The sequence below is a fragment of the Zonotrichia albicollis genome, chromosome 14 (genome assembly GCF_047830755.1).
Source record: "Zonotrichia albicollis isolate bZonAlb1 chromosome 14, bZonAlb1.hap1, whole genome shotgun sequence".
In the NCBI taxonomy this organism is placed as follows: Eukaryota; Metazoa; Chordata; class Aves; order Passeriformes; family Passerellidae; genus Zonotrichia; species Zonotrichia albicollis.
This window is the reverse complement of record NC_133832.1, coordinates 8,941,763-8,961,435: the sequence shown is the minus strand read 5'-3', so window position 1 is coordinate 8,961,435 and position 19,673 is coordinate 8,941,763. Positions and strand designations below refer to the sequence as shown.

Sequence of the window (19,673 nt, the reverse complement as noted above, 5' to 3'; positions counted from 1 at the left end):
AAAACCTTGCTCTGATGAGATGTAACAGCAGGAGGTGTGTTTCCCAAAGACCTTCTCTCTTATCATTTTTCATGACTACAGCAAGCTTCCCACCAGAGCTCCTCTGCATGAAAAGCTATGTTTGAAAAACTGGGTATTTCTTCTGTGCACTGTGTGATAACGGAATTGGTCGAAAATATGGCCCTGAGGAGGTGCAGAGTCAGCCTGGAAAGGCTGAGCACCTGGCTGTGTGGAGATACAATGGGAATTGAGGATGTGCAAGGGCCCTGACCAGGCTGGATGAGCCAGATAAGCCCCACTGCTTTCAAAAACCCCAACCCATCCCTCAGGAAGCTGCTCCTGCTCCAGTACCTGAAGGTAGAGGCGGTGCTGCTGAACCTGCTGCTGTGGCCACTGGTGCAGGTGCAGGGGTGTGCTGGGCTGGTGGGAGGTGAAGCTGGAGTGTGGGACAAGGAGGGACGGGGAGAAGATGGGCGGCGGGGCTGCAGGCCGGGCAGGGCTGCAGGTGGCCGGCTGTGCTGCTGGGGGAGCCAGGCTCTGCTGCTCTGCAACAAACCTGCCACAGGGGGAAACCAGGCATGAGAACACACACCCAGACCCTCCCTCAGAACGGGCACTGGGGGGCCCAGCTGCTGCAGAACCTGCCTGGAGCAGGGCTGATCAAACCTTGCATCCCCTGGCCCCTGATTCTCTTCTGCCCACAAAGCACAGACTGAAAATTAAGGTTTTTAAGGTTGTACATTTTTTTCTATGTCTTGGTCAAGCATTTTATGCTTTGCAAAGGCCAGAAAATAGTTAATTTTAAATGCACTTCATTTATCATAAAGTTCTTCGTAATTAAAAAATATTCTCATTTTTTCCTAACGGGCTTAACTTTTGTTTCACTTCAGACTGAGGCTGTTTGTGTTTGCATAACCAGGTACAAGTTTCTTCATGTCTTTTTCAATGCCATAAAGGGTCCTGCTAAGGCACTGCAGGAAAACAGGGAACACAGAGACTCACTTTCCTTGCTGCCTGCTGGCACTGCTCTGCATGGGCTGGCAGCTGCTGTTGGCTGTGGGCATCATGGCTTGGATGGACTGATCCAGCAGCATCCTGGGGTGGAAGGAAAACAGAGGATGGTCAGGGAAGGGAGAGGTCCAGGGTCCACGGTCCTGTCAATCTCTAGAAACAACTCCTTGAAAATGCTCCTTGAAAGCAGGCTAGAAACCACTACCTCCATGAAACCACTACCTAGAAAACAAACTAATGAAATAGGATGCTTCTTATCACCTCACACTTCTCCTGTGAGTACTTGCTGAGAAGATTGGGATTGTTGAGACTGGAGAAGGCTCCAGGGACATCTTATAGCACCTTCCAGCACCTAAAGGGGCTAAAAGAGAATGGGAGAGGGACTTTTGGCAAGGGCATGAGGGACTGACTTTAAACTGGCAGAGGTAGGGTTACAATAATTTATGGAAATATGGTGAGAAGAGGATTTAAGGCCCCTGATGACACAGCAGGATGTGCACAGCACCCTGCCTGCCTGCACACTGGGCTCACCCCACAGAGGGAACATCCTCACTCTGGCTGTGGCACCCCAAGCCCTGAGCCCAGCCACGCCTGCCCCCCTTGCTGCTGTTCCTGTCCCTGCCCCAGGACGGTCCAGCAGGGCTCTGGTACCTGAGGCTCCTGTCCTGGCTGTACTCAGCTGGTGTTTGCCTCTCAGTGCTGTCAGCGGGCACCTGTGCAGCCACGGCGATGGGGTGAGCCTGGGAGAACACCATGGGGCTGTTGTAGAAGGGCACTGGGATGCTGCCCTGCCCTGGCACACACGTTTGCTGGCCTTGGCTTCCTCTCATGGGGTGCTGCTGCTTCTGCTGCTGTACCTGGAATGAAGACAGAGGTACCCATGTAAGTTTTAAAGCTCCCTAATGGAAGGATAAAATAACCACTCACAGTGGGCAGGTGGGAAAAGGAGAAGGAACAATAGGATACTGTCCCTGAACTGTAGTAGGAACAGTATATCTATTCAAGACCACCAACCCCTTAGCATTTATTGTCCCTGGCATCCCCAGACAGTCTTTTGAGAAATCAGAGTACAAGGGTAAGGGCACAAGGCTTGAGGAGGAAGAGAACAGCTTAAGAGGGGAAGTCTGAAGTCTCCAAGGAAAGTATCTCGTGGGTCCTTTAAAGCAGCAGTGTTGGCTTTTTTGTTTTTGAACAACTCAAGTTTTTCCCATCTTAATAGTGGATTTAGGTCTAGTGGTGACAAAATTGTTTTTTCAATGCTGCCTTCCAAGACTCCTCAGGCAGAGCAAAAGTAATCTTTTAAAATGATACCTACTCCTGTGCTATGAAACCACAACTCTCACTGGCCATGAATAACAAGCATGGTGTTGATGAGAGCCCAGACCTCCCATTCACATCCTCCCCGGGCACCAGGAGAGCTCCAGAACTCTCTGGGGTTTAAATGCTTTGTGACTATCTGGTTTTTATTACAGTTGAATGACATTTGTGTCAGGAGACATCTGTTCACAAGTGTTCACAAGTGACTCCTGACACAAACTCCTCAGTGCAGCCAGCACAGAGGGGATGCACCATGGCAGGGACCACGGGACCATGGCAGACAAGCATTCAGCAGCTGGAGAAGGGATGATGAGGAGATGGAGCAGGCGGTGACCTGGGGGGCAGTGCCACAGGGGTCCCTGAGGAATGGCTGCGGTGACAGCAGCTGGGGGCTGCAGTGCTGCTTTGTCCCGGGCAGGGCTGGCTGCTGGGCCTTCTTGGCCGTGCTGTGCCGGGGCGTGCCCTGGGGCCGCCGGGGGCCGGGCTGCTGCACGGCCGCGTTCAGGATGACGGGGATCGGCTGCTGCATCAGCATCTGCGGGGAGAGAGGCACAGGAGCTGCTGGCTGTGCTGCCTGGCAGGAACAGCACTGCAGCAGCAGCACTGTCTCTAAATCCAGGGGCAAAATGAGTAACAGAAAATAAAATGTTAGCTTGTGTCAAATATTTATTCAGAGCCAGGAATGTTCCAGCTCCATTGTGCTTGCTGTGTTTTGCAGGAGTGGCAGTGGGATACAGCAGCACTAACCAGACATGGAACCACCAAGCTTTTTTGTGCATGGGAGACTTTGGATTAATTTGGGATTGCCTTTTTCTAAATCATAGAAATTACTGATTCAATACTCAGCCAGATATTGACATCACTCATCTCTTGGGAAACACCACTCCCACATCCAAAACCAAGTTACCAATTTGCCAAGAGTTCATTCCCAAAAGATTTTGCCACAGACAATTTTGTTACTGCTCTGTGTGCTTGAAGGAAAAGCAAATGTTTGGTGAGTTTGGGGGCACCAGGGGCAGCAGGTACCTGCAGGTTGGAATCCTGCACGAGCTGGAGCTGCTCCTTGATGACATGGAGCTCCTCTTGCTGTGTTTTGATGTCAGCCTGCAGGATGCGAGTCCTCTCCTCCAGCTGCTCTTTCAGCTGGTGCATCATCCCCAGCTGCGTGGGGAAATGGTACACTGGCTGCAGAGAACAGAGAAAAGGGACCACATGGTAGGACCAGCTCTGCTACTCACATCCATTGCAATGCTGGATTCAGAAAAATGACTGCTTTTCAGCTTTTGCCATAAAAAATACGATGCTGACAAAAACTGGCAATCGCATATTTAACCAAAGTGCCACTGCAGTTCCAGACCAGCAGCACATCTGGCTTACAGTGCCTCCCTGCAGGGGTTGGTCTCTATAATTTCTGCATGGAGGAAGTGTCTATACATGGGACTCTCCTGTCCCCTCAGGGCTGGTTTGGGCCCAGCTGTGTTTTGGGGCAGACACTGCATCCAAACCCTTGCACACCTCCTGGCTGAGCATTCAGTTGTGCTGATAATGATATTTGGCAGATGCCAGGCCCAAGATGGGCTGCAATCCACCTGGGGATCCATCCTTCACACCTACAGTGGCCAATTTCAATCTTTGTTTTATAGTCTGAACAATTACCTCACTGATATCAAAGCCCTGTAAGGACAGACCTTGTCATTGTGGTTTATGACTAATTTTTCTTGGGGTTTTTGTTTTCTTTTCTTTACCTGGCCTAACTCAAACCTTCCATGACATCCCTTCTTCAGCATTGTATCAGCCTGTAGGTAGCTGCTAGAGATTTAGGGAGAAGCAGCCCACAACACTTTCTTCAAGTGTAAACCTTCTCCTATGCTATTTCCTTGGGTGTCCCACCTGCTCTCTCTGCTCTCTGAAACAAGTGGTTGCCATAAGGTTGTTGCAGGCAAATCTCAGCAACAGAAAGGGCACAGAAACCTTGTCCCCACTCTGGGATGAGCCAGCAAGGACATGAGGGCAGTGAACCAAAGGCACCTGGGCTGCCCTGCTGACAGGACACAGCAGGGCACTGACCAAAAGCGAAGCACATACCATCACAGGGTGCTGGGAGGGCACTGCCAGCTGAGCCATGGGGTGCTGACAGAGGGGCTGAGGAGTGGCTATGGCCTGGAAATGAAAACTGCGCCTTACTGTAGGCCCATAGGACCTCTAGAGCAGAGCTGGTGCTTTAACAGCTCATACCAGGGATGAGCAAGTGCAGGGAATTGGCCAAGGATAAGTCTGAAAGGAGAATTTAGGTTCCTGCATGCCCCTGATAATTTCAAGTCCTTGGTGTCAGCACCCATTTTGGACAAAGGCCACCTCATGTGTATAAACCCCAAGAGAGGAGGGTTGGTGGTGTGAAAAGGCATTTAGCCTGGAGGAGCAAACCGAATGCTGAAAGAAGGCAGCAGAGGAGCCTCTGGTGTCTCTCCATGGCTGTGCCAGCCAGTGGCGCTCCCCAGGAACACCCAGAGTGTGGCATGCAGCCTCTCTGAGGGTGGGATCAGTGCTGGCTGTGCCCATTTCCCGCAGCCCCAGCGGGCTCAGCACTGACCTGGGCGCCGCCGGGCGCCGCCAGCCGCAGCGCCGCCTTGTCCCCCGGAGCCCCGGGCCGCGTGGGGGTGCTGGTGTCCGTGCGCCGCATGGACGATGTGGCTGCGGGAGAGACGCTCACTGAGACACAGCACGGCCTGCCTGGCACCGGCTGAGCCCGAGATCCCCCTGTGCAGATGGGCACTGACCCAAACAGCGCCAAAGTGGGTCCTCAACCTGCCCCTCTGTGGTCCCTCTGGCTCCCCACCTGATGCTAACCCCCTACTCAGCGTGCCCTCCACGGTGTATCCAGATGAGATCCCTCTCCCCACAGCAAGAAAAGTCCCCTGAGTTTCCTCCCCATGGCCCCACACAGAGCACTGCAGTAATCTTGCAGCCTCGCCCAGGGCAAAGAGGGCACTGATGGGAGCTGGGATGAAGCTGCCAGCAAGGCAAGCATCCTTCTGTGCTCCTTCTGCAGGGATTTCACATGAGAGACCCCACAGTAAAATTATATTATTCCCAACATGAAACTTTGGTCAGTGAGCTTGGTTCAATCAAGCCAGCGAGTCCCCTCTCGTCCCCAGAAGCACAGCAAACAGCCGTGACCCTCAGCTGGTGACAAGCCCGGGGAAATGGCTCTCACACAGGGGGTGGGTTAGAGGGAGGAGGTGGCAGGGCAGGCGGCTGTGGCTCTGTTGCTGCTCTGTGACCTGCCACGACTCGCTGTGTCACTCCCAGCGCTGAGCATCCCCCTCCCACCGCCACCATCCCTCCCAACCCAACCCCAGCATCTGGGAGGCTGCTCCTCCCTCCATCCCCCCAGCGGGGCTGCCCCGGCACATACAGGTGGAGTCGGACAGGGTGGTGTGCGAGGAGCGCCGGGAGCTGTGCGAGGACAGCGACACTCCCTCCCGGCTGGCGTCCTGGCTGCTGCCGCACTGCCCCACCTCCAGGTAGCTGCTGTGGCTCTGCGGGAGCGAAGCACAACGGTGAGACCCTCAGCAGCAGGGAAGGGCCCTGGAAGGGACCTCTGCCTCCTGGAGCCCTTGTCTGCAGACAAACCCAGCACGTGGGCGTGCACATCAGCAAACCCTGCTCCCCTGCCCCGCTGCGCTCACCCCAAAGCCTGCGGGCACTAAGGAACCTCCCTCCGGCCCTGGGCACCCACCCGATGGCAGCCAGCAGCACTGGAGGATTGCTCCTCATTGTCATTGCTGCCCATGGCCCGAACTCTGCTGTGCCAGCTCCTTCAACCCTGCCCACAGAGCTGTGGGCAACGCGAAATTGCTATTGTCAGCCTCTTTCTGACTGATCTCTTCAGGGATGTCACAGCTGGCTGGCTGTGGTGCACTGGGGGTGGTGGCAGGAGGTGCTACCTGGGGAATGGTTTTATCCATGAAAGAGATGGAGAGAGACAACTGGAAAGGGACAGGGACCAGCTAGAGCCCCAAGGGGACCTACAGCAAATATCTCCTGAGGAGGACAGGCACTGGGCAGTGCTGAGAGCTGCAATCCCACTCACTGCTCCCTGGGCAGCAGTGGCTCCAGCAATCTGTTCTGGGCAGCAGAGGGGAACAGCCTGTCTGAATAATGTCTGAAAGGCAATGAGGCTGATGGAATGACAGCCACACAACAGCTCACTTGAAATGACTTTGATTGCTGGTCTTATTGGTAAACTACCAAGAGGAGAAACTTGAAAGTAGTTAAAATGACCCTGACTCAAGCCATGGAAATTATTGCTCATGGAAGTTATAGGTCACAATCACTCGATGTGATCCAGCAACTGAACTGAAATCTAAGTAGGTGTTTTCCCTTGCCTTCCCATCTTCATCTGAGTATCAGTGATGAGCTGGCACAAGCAATACAGGTACCCTGTGGTACTGCCCTACCCTTGGATCCTCTGTGCCTTGCTAAGGGTGACAGGTACAGCAATCTGGCCTCCAGCTCCAGCTCTGCTTCTCTGCTTAGGTTTGTGTCCTGGTCTCAGAGAGATTACAGGGACCAGAACAGAGAATGCAACTGCTGAATTCACAGCCATTGTGGAATCAGAGAATGCTTGGTGTTACAGATCATCTAGTTCCAATCTCCCTGCCATGTCACTAGATCAGGTGGTTCAAAGCTCATCCGGCCTGTCCTAAACCAACATGGACAATTTGGAGCCACGCACCAGAAAGCTTCTTAGGGCCTGCCTAAATCATGACCCAGTTCAAGGCTTGGAATGAGATGGGAGCAAAGAAAATGGAGAGGAACAGATATTTCCCTCAGACTGGTAAGCTATGACTCAGTTTGGTTTAAACATCTCCTCACTCAGCTGTGAAGGAACGTGGTACCTTTAGAGAAGAGGATGCCAGTTCAATTGATGACTCTTCGAGGCCAAGATCTCGTCTTCTCTCAGCCCGAACCTCTGCGTAACTAAAACAAAACCAAAAATAAAAAACCAAAAAAACCAAAAAACAAACCCCCCAAAAAACAACAAAAAATTATTTTACAGCTTCTGCGCAGGTATCCTACCCCAACAAGTGTACATTCATTTTCTAACCTGATGATGATGAACAAGCATCCTTTTTTTTGTATGGTAGTTCAGTGATCCATCCCTATGACAGTGCCTTGGGCAGGTCCCTCCTTCTGAGGGTGCACAGAACTGTGCATGCATCAGAGTTAACATCCTGCACTCCAGGGGAAGCTCCAAATACAAACAGGCAGCTACACAAGTGCAATGTGAAGTGCAGGAACCCCTACAAGGTGCCTCTGGAACTGTATATTTTCTTTCCTTACTTTTTTCCCTCTGAAATAATGAAATATTTACAGTAACAAATGCCCCATGATTCACCACTGGGATAAATTGGAGAGGATGTTTCAAAGACTCTCTGAGTGCTCATGCATCGTGGGCACTGAGAGGTGCCAGACTTTAGGGTGATGAAATATTAATGAGCTGCAACCTTTGTGGGAGGCAAGAGAAGCTGCTGAACCGACCTCACTTATATCATTGTGGTAATGAATTTTCCTGAAAGAACATTTTAACTTGTGTGCTTCAGTAACATATTTTAAGCCTTAACTATCTGAGACAGAATTGAACTTCAAAACCTATTTACGACTACATCATTAGGTTTAAGAGGCACTGGAAGCAGAAAGAAGAAACAAGTTCATGCACAATAAATTCAGCCCTTAAAGTGAAGCTGAATCCCCTGAAGGATGGCAGAAGTAAGACTACTGAGAAGTAATCTCACGCTTCCAGGGATGGGGCAGCCACAGCCTCTCTGGGCTTCCAGTGCCTCACCATTCCCACAGGGAAGGATTTCACCTAAGATCTGATCTAAACCTATCTCTGAGAGTTTGAAGCCATTCCCCCTTGTCTACAATTCCATAATTCCTTCTCCAGCTCTCTTGGAGCTCCCTTAGGCACTGGAAGAGGCTCTGAGGTTTTTCTGGAGCCTTTTCCTCTCCAGGCTGAACAACCCCAGCTCTCTCTTCCTGTCCTAACAGGAGAGGTGCTCCAGCCCTCTGAGCATCTTCATGGCCTCCTCTGGCTCACTGCAACACACCCATATATTTCACATTTACTACTGTTTGCTTTTCCAGATGTTTGACAGGAAAAGAGGGGGACCAGAAAAAAAGTTGATTCTTGACACTACAAAAATACAGTGAGCAGTAAGTTTATTCAAGTTAATAGAGCAAACCAGTCTGTCACTACTTTTTAAAGCCCTTCAGAAAATATATTCTTACTCTTCACATAGTCTTTTTTGAGATGGTGGTGGTAATCCAGCAGATTCCCCTCCAGAAGGTGCATTCACAGAGCATCCTACACATGTGCTGCCTTCCAGCACGGGCTGGAGCTCAGCACCAGCAGCTTCCCACTAGGGGGGGATCCAGGGCTGGATTTGGGTGAGGAATAAGGCCAGCAAGCCACCAGCTAACTTCAAGTCATAAATATTTAAAGCTCTGATCAAAAGGTTTTGCAGGAGTTATATGATCTCATTCATGGCCAGAAAGATATGTCTGATTCCCAACAGCTTTAATTCTTTCTATGGCCATGTCAAAACTAGGGACAAAAGGGGAATGGAGCACACCAATAGATTTGGCCAAAGCTGGTTTCCAGGCTTTTGGCTCAGTTGCCAAAAAAAAAGTAAAAAAAAAAAAAGTAAAAAAAAAAAGTAAATAGAACACAATTTCCCATCATGGTGCTTACCTAACTACCAGATGAGTGCAAACAATGAACTCAGGCTTGGAGTTCCACTGGTGGTAGGTGATGTAGTAGTGAGTCTGCAGCCATATCCACTGCTGCCCTTTGGTCAGGAACCTATAGTAACAGGATTTGCCTTTTCCAAACTGCATCACTGTTGAACAGAAAGAGAAAACAATTTATAGCAAGCAGGGATTTTATGGTGCAAAGGTCCCACACCCCTCTTCCAGACTGGGGCAGTGCTAAAATGGTTCTCGAGCTTTATAAGCAAGACAGATGATACATAACCAGGTACTCAGCTTTTGTCTGGGGTCATTCCTGCTGACTTTCAGGAGTGCCCTTTTGTATTTTGAGATTTCTCTTATAACTGGTATAACTATGTAACTAACTACATTCTTACAACTTATGAGTTCCCTGAAATAAGCATGAATAACATTAATTAAACAAATTATTTGCCTTTCATAAGTACATGAGAATGCATTTCAAAGACTGAAGATGTGAAGTAAGAATCCTAATAATGGCACAAAACAAGATAGTGGATTTTAGTTGAGAGTTTTCTTTTAAGACCTGGCCTACTCCAACCTGGTATGTATTATCAGGCTATGTCCAGAAAAATCTCAGGTGCTGTAATACAACTGGAGAATAGTGAGGGGAGCTACATTAAATAACCACACTAATTGTTCCAGACTGCTGGGAGTACAAACTGAAACATGCTCACTTAAGTACCCACAATTAATGCAAAGTAAAATACAAACATGGTTTAAACAAACCCATTTCACTCGACAGTAGGCAAGATGTCTGCCCAAAGTGTCAATGTGACAAACAGGAACCTAGCAAGCCAAACTAACCCAAGTGGTTTTTTACTCACCTGCACACTTCTATTTTGTTAAAATATAAGGACTGATTTCTTTATCGAGCCCATTAACAGTGATGGGCTTTAGATGAAGCACTTAGCAGAGATTTTCTGGCTAACATGACATGCTGGGGATCCCACAGTTCCTGGTCCTGGCACACATGTCCTGAAGCACTTCTCTAAGTCACTTTGCCAGCACTTTACTTTGTTTCCCTGTGCACTAAAACAAAAAAATCCTTTCCTATATGTGTGTTGTGAAAATATTCTTCTAATAGGTAAGAGAAATGCCTGGATGATAGAGATGTAAAATTTAAATCATCAAATTGATTCTCTGCTGAACAATCTGACCCACTCTCAGTACAATTTGTGTCTATACCAAACTGCACATGCACCAAATGGATCTCATTTGTATCTGAACTGTCTTGTAAGCAAACAACATTAAGAAGTATTGTACTTGAGAGCAGTTAAAATACTCTGTTAATATTCACTTTTGCTGCATTTGACATAACTTTGTGTCCCCCTGTCACAGCTTCCTCTCTGTGCTCAGCCAGGCAACCTGGGCAGGGCAGGGCAGCCAGCAGGGAAGGGGAGCAGGGAAACCTGACATGCAGACAAGTATTTGTCCCCATTCTCTTCTGGATCCCTCAGAGGGTCTGTGGTAGAGATGGGGGTGGTTTGCAGCTTTTCTCCAGTGGGCTGTGGGGCTTCTTGGTGGAGTTCCTTGGTCCCAGCCTCGTGCTGCTCTGCATCTCAGAGCAATTACAGCTTCCTGCTTGCTCCCATCTCTGGGTTGCCCTTGTTTCCTTTGAACAAAACATGCTCCTCTCAAGTGGAGATAGCAGACAGACAGTGTCCCCCACAAAAAACCTGTAAGTAATATTTCTTCATGGACCTCCTCTGGTGTTCACACATTAGCCTGAACTTGACTCTTCTGCTTTGTTGTTTTCCTTTCAGATTGACCAAACATGAGCCATCTGCACCCACAGGGAAACTGTGTTCATTGCTTTTATGTAAAATAATTCTGAACCTCCAGAAACATTTTGCTAATGAGTAAGCGAGGTTCACAGCACCTAATTGCACAGGGAGGTGATCCAAATGATGCTCTCAAAAGGTGTTTTGGTGAGCTGAGCCTCCTGGTTAACTCCAGAGCCCAGGGGGATGGCAAGACCATGAACTGTGACAAATCAACAAAACTCACAGGGCAGAGGGGGGATAGCTCTGACTCCCAACTTCTAATCTCATTTCACTCTGAGACAGCCTGTGCTCAAACAAGGTATCTGCTAATTTAGGAAACCTGCACTAACAGCTCCTGATCTGAGGGAATTCTGCAGATTCCAGCCTCCCGGGTAAGTGTCAGCTGTGACAGCCTGACATGGACAGGGAGAGTTCCCACATGTTCCTGAAGAAGAAGCCTTTTGCAATGACAGGAAAAGGTTTTGCACAAGTGACAAAGGAGATCAGAGACACGTTACAGAGGCAGGGCAACTTACAGTGTTCATGGCACCTAGCAAGAAGCTCCAGGTCATCTGCGTGGTAGTAATCATACCCTGACGTTCCCAGAACCTCAAAGGGCAAATATCCTATAATAGGCGGAGCCCTAGAAAGGAAGCAAAGGGCAGGGAGTGAGCACAAAACTTGACTCTGACATCCTGCAGATAAGCTGTGATGCAGCAACAAACACCATCATTCACTTGGCAGGGAAATCTGGAGTGGGTTTTCATCTAGGCAGTGATGCATTTTCATATACAAACCAAAAACTGACAGCAAGGGAGAGGTACAAATTGAGAAAATGAAAAGGTGTGTGTTTACTGTTCCACAGCCTATTCATTATGTGGGTGTAGAGAAAGGCATGTACATATGTGAGTGACTCAATTCATTAAGGATGCTTGTGAGACACAGCTTGAGAAATGCTATGGCTGATCCTGCACACGACAACTTGGAGCCCGAGTAAAATTATCCAGTAGGTTGGATGTAAGTGTCATCTGGGTAGTAACTGGAGAAGAGAGAATAAGTGGGAAGCTGCAGCTTGGGAAAAAGTAATTGCTCCCCTGGAAAAGCTTGGGAAACTACAGCCACCAAAACTTTCTGTGCTGGTAGTGCAGATAGCCATGGGCATGGGGCTGATTTAAGGCTGTTTGTGCTTTGGTTGAATTGATGAAGCATCTAGACAGGCACATTGCAATGACTTACCTCACTAATCTGCTATCAATTCTAGATTTTCCTTTTTCTAGGCAAAACATAAGATTTTTTTTTTTAAAGCAGGCATCCTAACACAGCCTGACAGCCTATGATTATGAAACAACACCGAAATGTGGGGAGAAAACCACTGGTTTTGTCTCTGCTCCCTGTACCAGCCTGTCACTCTCCATCTCCCAGAGCTCAGGTCCTACCCTGCCTGCACCAACTCAAGCACTCAGTGGGGCAGGACCTGTGCTGATGTGGCTGCAGGATGTGCTGGCAGTGTTCACCTGCCAAGTTCAGTTTGGACAAAATAGTAAATAACTCAAAATGGGGCAGGCTGGAGGTGATGGTGCCTATCAAACCTGCCTCTCCTGCTGCCCCTGTCCTGCTCAGCTGTGCTCTTAAGGAAGAAGGCCATGAAGTGGCCAAGACTACAAGGAAAAAGCTATTTCAGTGTATTACACATGTGTTTGGATGTATCAGTCCTGAGTTTCTTGGTTATTACTGTGTGAAATTCCCTCTTGGCTGTGCCACATTTCTCCCCTTGAGAGGCACAGTGGGCATTGGTTATTCAGCCACAGAGAGCCCAGGCAGGTCTGTAAGCTCTCTCCTCCCCACAGCTGTGGCACCAAGGAATGCGGGAGAAGGACAATGTCCCTGGCAGCAGTGCCAGGAGGAGCAAGGTGCGAGCAGGAGCTCCTGATCCCAGCACAAGGGACTGGCTGGGAGAGCCAGGCCTCCCCTTGACAGCAAATCCCCTGAACAGAATGTGCTGAGCACACATGTGGTCTCTGTCACAATACAGCTTCATTTATTTAAGTAACTTTTCACAGCACTCCGTTCCTTTTCTTCATGTGACCCAGATTTCTGTTAATGATGATAATATGTGTATTTATTAAAGTGTCCTTGCTGTCTCTTTGGCAGAATGCATCACTGTTTCTCCTACTGCTTATATTCAAGACAATAGTGTCTTTCAGATGCACATCAGATAAACATTTAAGCTGATCAGGAAATTATTATGCTTTCCTGAATATCACCAGAGCTCTTCATAAAAGAAAGAAACCACAAAATGCTCCTCATCTGTCATTTAACAAGGAGATGCCTTGTGGAGCAATTTAAAATGTCTTGTTAGCTCAAGTTCCAGTCCTGAGATCTGCAGCTTGCTGTGCAATGGGAATGCACAGTCTTTAGAGAGTCTTTTGGGTGCAGTCTTTTAATAAATGAAGGGAAAATAAGAACAGTACCACAGTGCAGAAGAGAAACAAATCATTATCAAAGTTGATGGGTTTCTCTTCCTCTACACATATTTACATAGAGACCCAGAATACAGATTTTTCCTATCTTTCTCATGTTTATCCACATCTATGGAATGTTTTTATTGTATCTATCTTTGATTTGAATTGTGATCATGACAGCAAAGGTCCTGATTCCAGCTGCTGCTGGGTACCCTCTGCCCTGCTGATGGCACACCTCAGTGCCAGGCAGGCTGTGCTGATGCAAATCAGCAAGAAACAGCAACATTTCAGTGTCCTGCAGACTGTACTGGAGGGACCTTGGAATCAGTGATTAAATGAGACAACTCCCACAATCTCCTCTCATTCTGGATCTGAGCTCACTGCTTGCATCTGGATCTGCCACAAACTCTGCCTCAGCATCTGCATCATCCCAATTTCCTCTCAGTAGCAATGGCCTCCTCTCTGGGGATATCAGAGGGACTGAAGTGTCTGCAAGCACCCAGCACAGAGATTCCTCTCTGAGTCATAACCCACATTCATCAAAAGGCTCTTTGACAAGTTTCAAAGCAGCTCCTACTCAGCTCTTTCACAGGAGCTGCTGGGACACAGCCCTGAGGAGAAGCAGCTCACTTCATCAGTGACGTGAGGGGCTCGAGGCTCTTTAACAAATCTCAACATCAATCAGCTGATTCTAAAAATGTGCATTATCAGACAGGCCAATAAAGTCTAACAAAGCCACTCCAGCAAGATCTCCTCTGAATTAATAATTATCTGGCTGTCCCAAACCACACATAATCAATGTAGGGGTGTCACAGGGTCAGTTCCTCCATGCATTGAGGTATGATGTGAGGCACACACCTTCTGTTCTATAGAAATGAAAGTTATTACTCATTTTTATTTGCTGTCTCTTTCTTGCTCTAAATGGTGATGATATTTAGATTTTTTTTCCTCACCAATATTTTTTCCCTTACAGCCTTATTTACTAGTCTTCTGTTTTTACTCTGCACAGCTCACAAGGGGAGGGATAATGAAGAGGGTAGGATTTTGCAACATACTTATGCGCATATGTCAAATACAGAGAAGTGAGAGAGTGAATAAAACCCACCAGCTTCTTTTGAAGAAAATTAATCCTAAATTAAGCAGCTTAATAAACTGGTTCCAGTCTGCTTCATTCATGAAGCTGAATTCTAGCCCATCATATTGTATTGTCAAAAACTAATCTACAATTAAATAACAAAATTCACTGTTTTTTATTTTGGTTTTAGAAATTCTATCCTTTCTCAAGCTGAAAAATCAAAAGTTTATTGACACAGCAAAAGATTTAGAAGGATTCCTGGAAGCTGTAATTGTAGAATAGAGGAGCTAAACCAATATGGGGAACGTATTGCTACCCACACTGCTCACTTTCAATGACTTATTATCTTGGTTAGGAGATAAACATTCTTCTAGACAGATAAACATTCTTCTAGACATTTTCCATGGTTTCTTACTTGCCTAAAATATGGAAAATAGTGAAGCATATAAGGATGCCTAATAGCTAAGTTCAGAGTACTGCTATTCACTAAGTTGCATGTAATTAGAACTATTCCATTTGGGATCTCAGGCAATAGGTATACAAATTTTTCTATTTTTAAGCTACAGTTTATTTATTCTTCAGTGACTAAACCCAAATCTCTTACCTGTGGTCCAAGAATAAAAACTTCCATTCTAAACTATGCCTCGATGTAAATTCTTCACACGGCTCTTCAACGTTGCAGAGCTCCTGCAAAAGAGTGGGTACATTCAGAAATTTAATTCTGTGAAATGACAAAAGCAGCCTGCTATCAAAACCTAGCATGCATCTTGCTGATATAATGAACCATAGCAAAATACAGTGCTTTTAAAGCACTTGACTTATTTTCCTCTAAGGAATGTGTAAGTCTTGTGTCATAGGTGCATGAACTGATGAAAAATGGATGGATAGTTTACCTTGAGCTGAATTTCAGAGCCAGGATAAATAGAGTCTCATCTTGCACTCTAGGCAAAATTCCCCATCTTTTTGCAAATACTGATATTTGAATATGGATGGCAGCTCCAGGCCCAGGCTCTAACTGAGCTGGTAATGCCCTCTTGAGCAAGCAGCACTAGGGTTGTTATCCCTGCCATCAGTGCCACGGGACACTCACAGACCAGCAGCAAGAGGCCATGACACACATTTTCAATGTTCCAAGATGCAGATCCTCACACAAAGGAGTGGTGGATGCTCGTCTTTGAAGGCTGCAAATTCCCAAGTGGTGCAGCTGGTCACCTTGTTCTGGAGCTTCCCTCCGAGACACCCCACCACAAACCCACCTCTTCTCAAGAGCAGCTCCTGTTTCATCCCTTATCTTACCAAAATACAGACTTATGTCATCTCCCACTCCCAGCTGCTGCGTTGTGATTTCAGGGTTTACTCCAGAACCCTGGATCCCCCCCTGATAATTCCCTGCCAGGTGTGTCAGTCACCTTTCCCTCCCCATCCCTTGCCCTCTCCCAGCACTGTCTGTCAGTCCTGGCATTCCAGAAGGGCATTGAGGGATTGGCAGATCCAAAGGATGCCCCTACCCCTGGGGGGCATTGGGCCATCCAGGTGTCCTTTGTCCCTTGAGACCTCCTCTCCTGTCCCTGGTTGGTGGCTCCCTACCCCTTCCCTGCCCCTCTCCCCGGGGTTCAAAGGAACAGCAACCATGGGGTGAGAGAGTTCTGTTGGAGCTGGTGCTGCATTCAGAGGCCTGTGGGCCAGAATAAAGCTCTGGATCCAAACCCTCCATCAGAACCGACTCCTTTCCTTCACCATCGCCTTAAAGCTTCTCCAACAGAGGGAAATCCGAGGAGCAGCCCCTGTCATGGGGGGGAGGCTCCATCCCAGCACCACCAGAGCTCCTGCAGCCCTGGACTTGTCTCCAAGCACCCAGCTGCAGCATCCAGCCAGCTAAATGTGTCTATGGGGTGAAACACCACACATCCAGCCGGCCAAAAGTGTCTGTGAGTGAAACACCACAGTGCCGCTGTTTGGTTCAGCAGCAAGGGCCAGACAAGCTCAGGCACGTCCTGTCCAGCAATATTGGTAATTATTCCAATACCCAGCCACAGCCACGTCCTCTCCTCTTCCACCACCTCCGTGCTGCTGCCCCTGGTGCTGTGGGTGCTCAGGGCTCACCTTGAGGAACTGTGGTGTGACCAGGCGCACGGTGGCCACCAGGCAGATCTGCTCCTCCGGGGCTGACCTGAAAGCCCGTGCAATAGCTGACTCAAAGCCATTACAGGAGGGTGTAGGCACTAGGAGCAACCAGACAGTTTATTTAAGAAGAGGAAGGAGAAGTTTCTCCCCGTGCTAAGACAAGTACAGTGAGTGGAGAAACCCAGCAACCACAAGGTCCATGCTGATCCATGCTAGTGTTATTTAAAGCACGACCCTGTAGGCTCCAAGGTACACAGCTGTAACCCCCACCCAGGGCAGCTTTGTAAGCTCAGAGCAGCTCACAGTGTGCAGCTGCAGTCTCCTTGTCAGTCTTTCTCCAGGCCAATATTTGCAAGATTAGGGATTTTACAGGAACCTCAAAGTATTTAATCTCTGTAAAGTATCATTTCACTGCCACAAGTGAAACAGAATACATATTTTACTGGCTATTTGAATAAGGAGGCTGCTTTACAATTGGCAGTGGGTCCAACAGAGGCATTTTCAGTCTGGTAACAGCTTTAGGCACAACATGCAGGAGAGTGCACTCTTCTGATCAACAGACTCCCCACCACATTTGTATGAAAAATATATCCAATGTATCCACAGCCCATTCCATCCCTGACAATTACGGGGCAATTTCAGCAGAAACAGAGCCTTTAAGATGCTACAGGTCAAGACAAATTAAAGGAGAGAGTTGGAGAGACAAAGGTAGGCTGGAACAGTAACTTACCATGAGTAAAATATTTAAAATCCACTACAAATTTCACATATTCATACATCAGGGGTTCATTTGGATCTAAGCTGCCTCTTGCTAAATGGCAAAAAAACTCTATTTGTTTTTCTGCTGAAATGAGAGAAAGAGAGGGAGACATAGACAATGCTATTAGAAGTCTGCACTTCAGCTCACTCACATATTTAATTTATCTACCAAGTGCTATCTGAGCACACCCTGCTAGGAAGATTCTGATACTCAGAAGTAAACATATAACTACTAGGAGCAATTATCATCTGTTTCTGCTTAAGGAAATGTATTCTCACCCTTTTTTCCTGTCTTTGCAGTCACCCCAGTGAGCTGAGCAGGAAGCCCTGGTTGCACTGGCCAGCAGGATTTTCCCCTGACTCCATGGATGGATGCAGGATTTCATGCAGGGCAGGTACAGGGTATTGCAGCACTGTGCTCTGGCACTGCTCAGTGGAACCAAAGGGCACTGAACTCACCCTGAGCCCTTCCATTAACACCGAAGGGCACTGGGCCAAGCTCTAATCCAGTTTTCTGCCCCAAGTCTGAACTCTATGGATTAGACCATATGGCCTTCGGCCTGAGGGAAACCACCCCCAGGCAGAGCATCATCAGGCTGCTCAGAGCATCACCAGGCTGCTTAGAGCATCACCAGGCTGCTAAGAGCACCAAGAGGCTGCTCAGAGCACCATCAGGGTGCTCAGAGCATCACCAGGCTGCTCAGAGCACCAAGAGGCTGCTCAGAGCACCAAGAGGTTGCTCAGACCATCAAGAGGTTGCTCAGAGCACCAAGAGGCTGCTCAGAGCATCACCAGGCTGCTCAGAGCATCCTCAGGATGCTCAGAGCACCAAGAGGCTGCTCAGAGCACCAAGAGGTTGCTCAGAGCACCAAGAGGCTGCTCAGAGCATCACCAGGCTGCTCAGAGCATCAAGAAGTTGCTCAGAGCACCAAGAGGCTGCTCAGAGCATCCTCAGGCTGCTCAGCTCCCACTGGTGCTCGTGGGGCAGCAGGAGGGGAGCCCAGTGCTGCTCGGTGGCTTTGCCAAACCCACTGGGAAAGGGGTGGGGGCTCAGCACAGGCTGAAACATTCATCAATGAAACACAGGTGTTGGGAAGATGCTCCTGCCTGCTCTGGTCCTGGGGACATTTTCTGAGGGAAGGGAACATGGGACAGCAGCCTGCAGTACAGATCCTGATGGACTGTTCAGATAGGAAGTTGCTTAAGTTACATTAGGGCTTCTCTTGTATCCTGAGACATGCAAGCTACCTAAGGAATAAGGGCTCTGCCAAAACTGTTTGGGATTTCTCCAATTTTTTCCCCCTTGAGCCTTCACTCCTTTCTCAGGGTTAGTCCAGCATCCCATCTGGGGAAAAGCATCTACCACCCAAGGGGCAAAGCAGATGGTAAAACAAAGACTGTCTTAATCAAAAAGCAAGTACAGGAAGCACATAGGAACATTAGAGATGTGATCCACTAAAACCCACAAATGCAGCAAGACAGAAGTCGCAGACAAGAGCATTAAACAGCTGGAGAGCTCTGTGCAGACTTCCCTGGGAGCTGTTCACCTCTGGCAAACTCCTCTGACCAAAAGACAAGAGCAGAGCTTACCATTGAGAAAATCAGCTGCAACAGGATCTGTCATGAGCACATGTGGAGAAAGCAGCTTGTACACCTCGCTCTGCTCCCCCTCAGGCAGAAAGTTCAATATATTTTGGTCCACCAAATCTGACTGATACAAAAGAATGCTTTGTCATGTTCAGCAGTACAGCCTGACACAACCACATGCCTTTTCACCCTCAGCAGAGCACAGACACTGCTGGTCTGGTGCAGATGCCCAAGACAAGGAAGCCCAGTCAATCTGCAGATGGATCTGGGGCAGAATGTAACCCTTAGACTATTTTACCCCAGGATTACTGTCTATTTGCAAAAGGTTAAATAAGTCCCAGAGGTTTCCCTTCAGTTTAGAGTGGTACAGGCTGGAGAAGAAACCCAGGTACCACAGGAATATAACATGATGAGAAGTGAAACATTTTTCTTTGAAAGCAGGACACAGAAGGAGAGCTCCTCCCTACATCCTCCATTTGTCTTCTAGGCTGAACATCTGGCAAAATCAGCTTGACCTGCAAGTGATTCAGTGCTCATCAACCCACACATCCTGATTGAAGGGTTTCTACCAAAATGTCAGCACAGATTTGTTCTTTGCACACATGACATTCAGGTAACTGTGTGCTTGAATTTTCCCTCATTTAGGACATCCTTGGTGCTTCATGCTTGGCACCAGAAGAAGAGAAAAATGTTTTTGAGGGGCCAAGCTGAAATTTCTGCACCTGACAACTAACTAGTTTCTAGAAGTTCTCCCAGAAAACTCTGAGGCCACACATTTGT

The 19,673-nt window shown here is 48.1% G+C and overlaps 1 protein-coding gene across 7 annotated transcripts in view; it reads right to left on the bottom strand.

The window, feature by feature from the left end:
- The window catches only part of LOC102064515 (PAS domain containing repressor 1), a 103,516-nt gene that overhangs the window by 6,869 nt on the left and 76,974 nt on the right, over positions 1-19,673 (bottom strand). For 4 of the 7 annotated variants that reach the window (XM_074551666.1, XM_074551664.1, XM_074551662.1 and 1 more), the window contains exons 7-20: positions 18,897-19,017; positions 17,278-17,391; positions 16,527-16,645; positions 15,028-15,110; positions 11,423-11,529; positions 9,086-9,233; positions 7,230-7,311; positions 5,744-5,867; positions 4,919-5,019; positions 3,355-3,513; positions 2,663-2,863; positions 1,663-1,868; positions 1,003-1,095; positions 352-556 (exon numbers count right to left, since the gene is read on the bottom strand). In XM_074551666.1, the coding sequence (XP_074407767.1) occupies positions 352-556; positions 1,003-1,095; positions 1,663-1,868; positions 2,663-2,863; positions 3,355-3,513; positions 4,919-5,019; positions 5,744-5,867; positions 7,230-7,311; positions 9,086-9,233; positions 11,423-11,529; positions 15,028-15,110; positions 16,527-16,645; positions 17,278-17,391; positions 18,897-19,017 (1,863 nt within the window). The remainder of the gene's footprint in view (positions 1-351; positions 557-1,002; positions 1,096-1,662; positions 1,869-2,662; positions 2,864-3,354; positions 3,514-4,918; positions 5,020-5,743; positions 5,868-7,229; positions 7,312-9,085; positions 9,234-11,422; positions 11,530-15,027; positions 15,111-16,526; positions 16,646-17,277; positions 17,392-18,896; positions 19,018-19,673) is intronic. The other 3 variants (XM_074551667.1, XM_074551668.1, XM_074551669.1) reach the window with 3 other exon arrangements.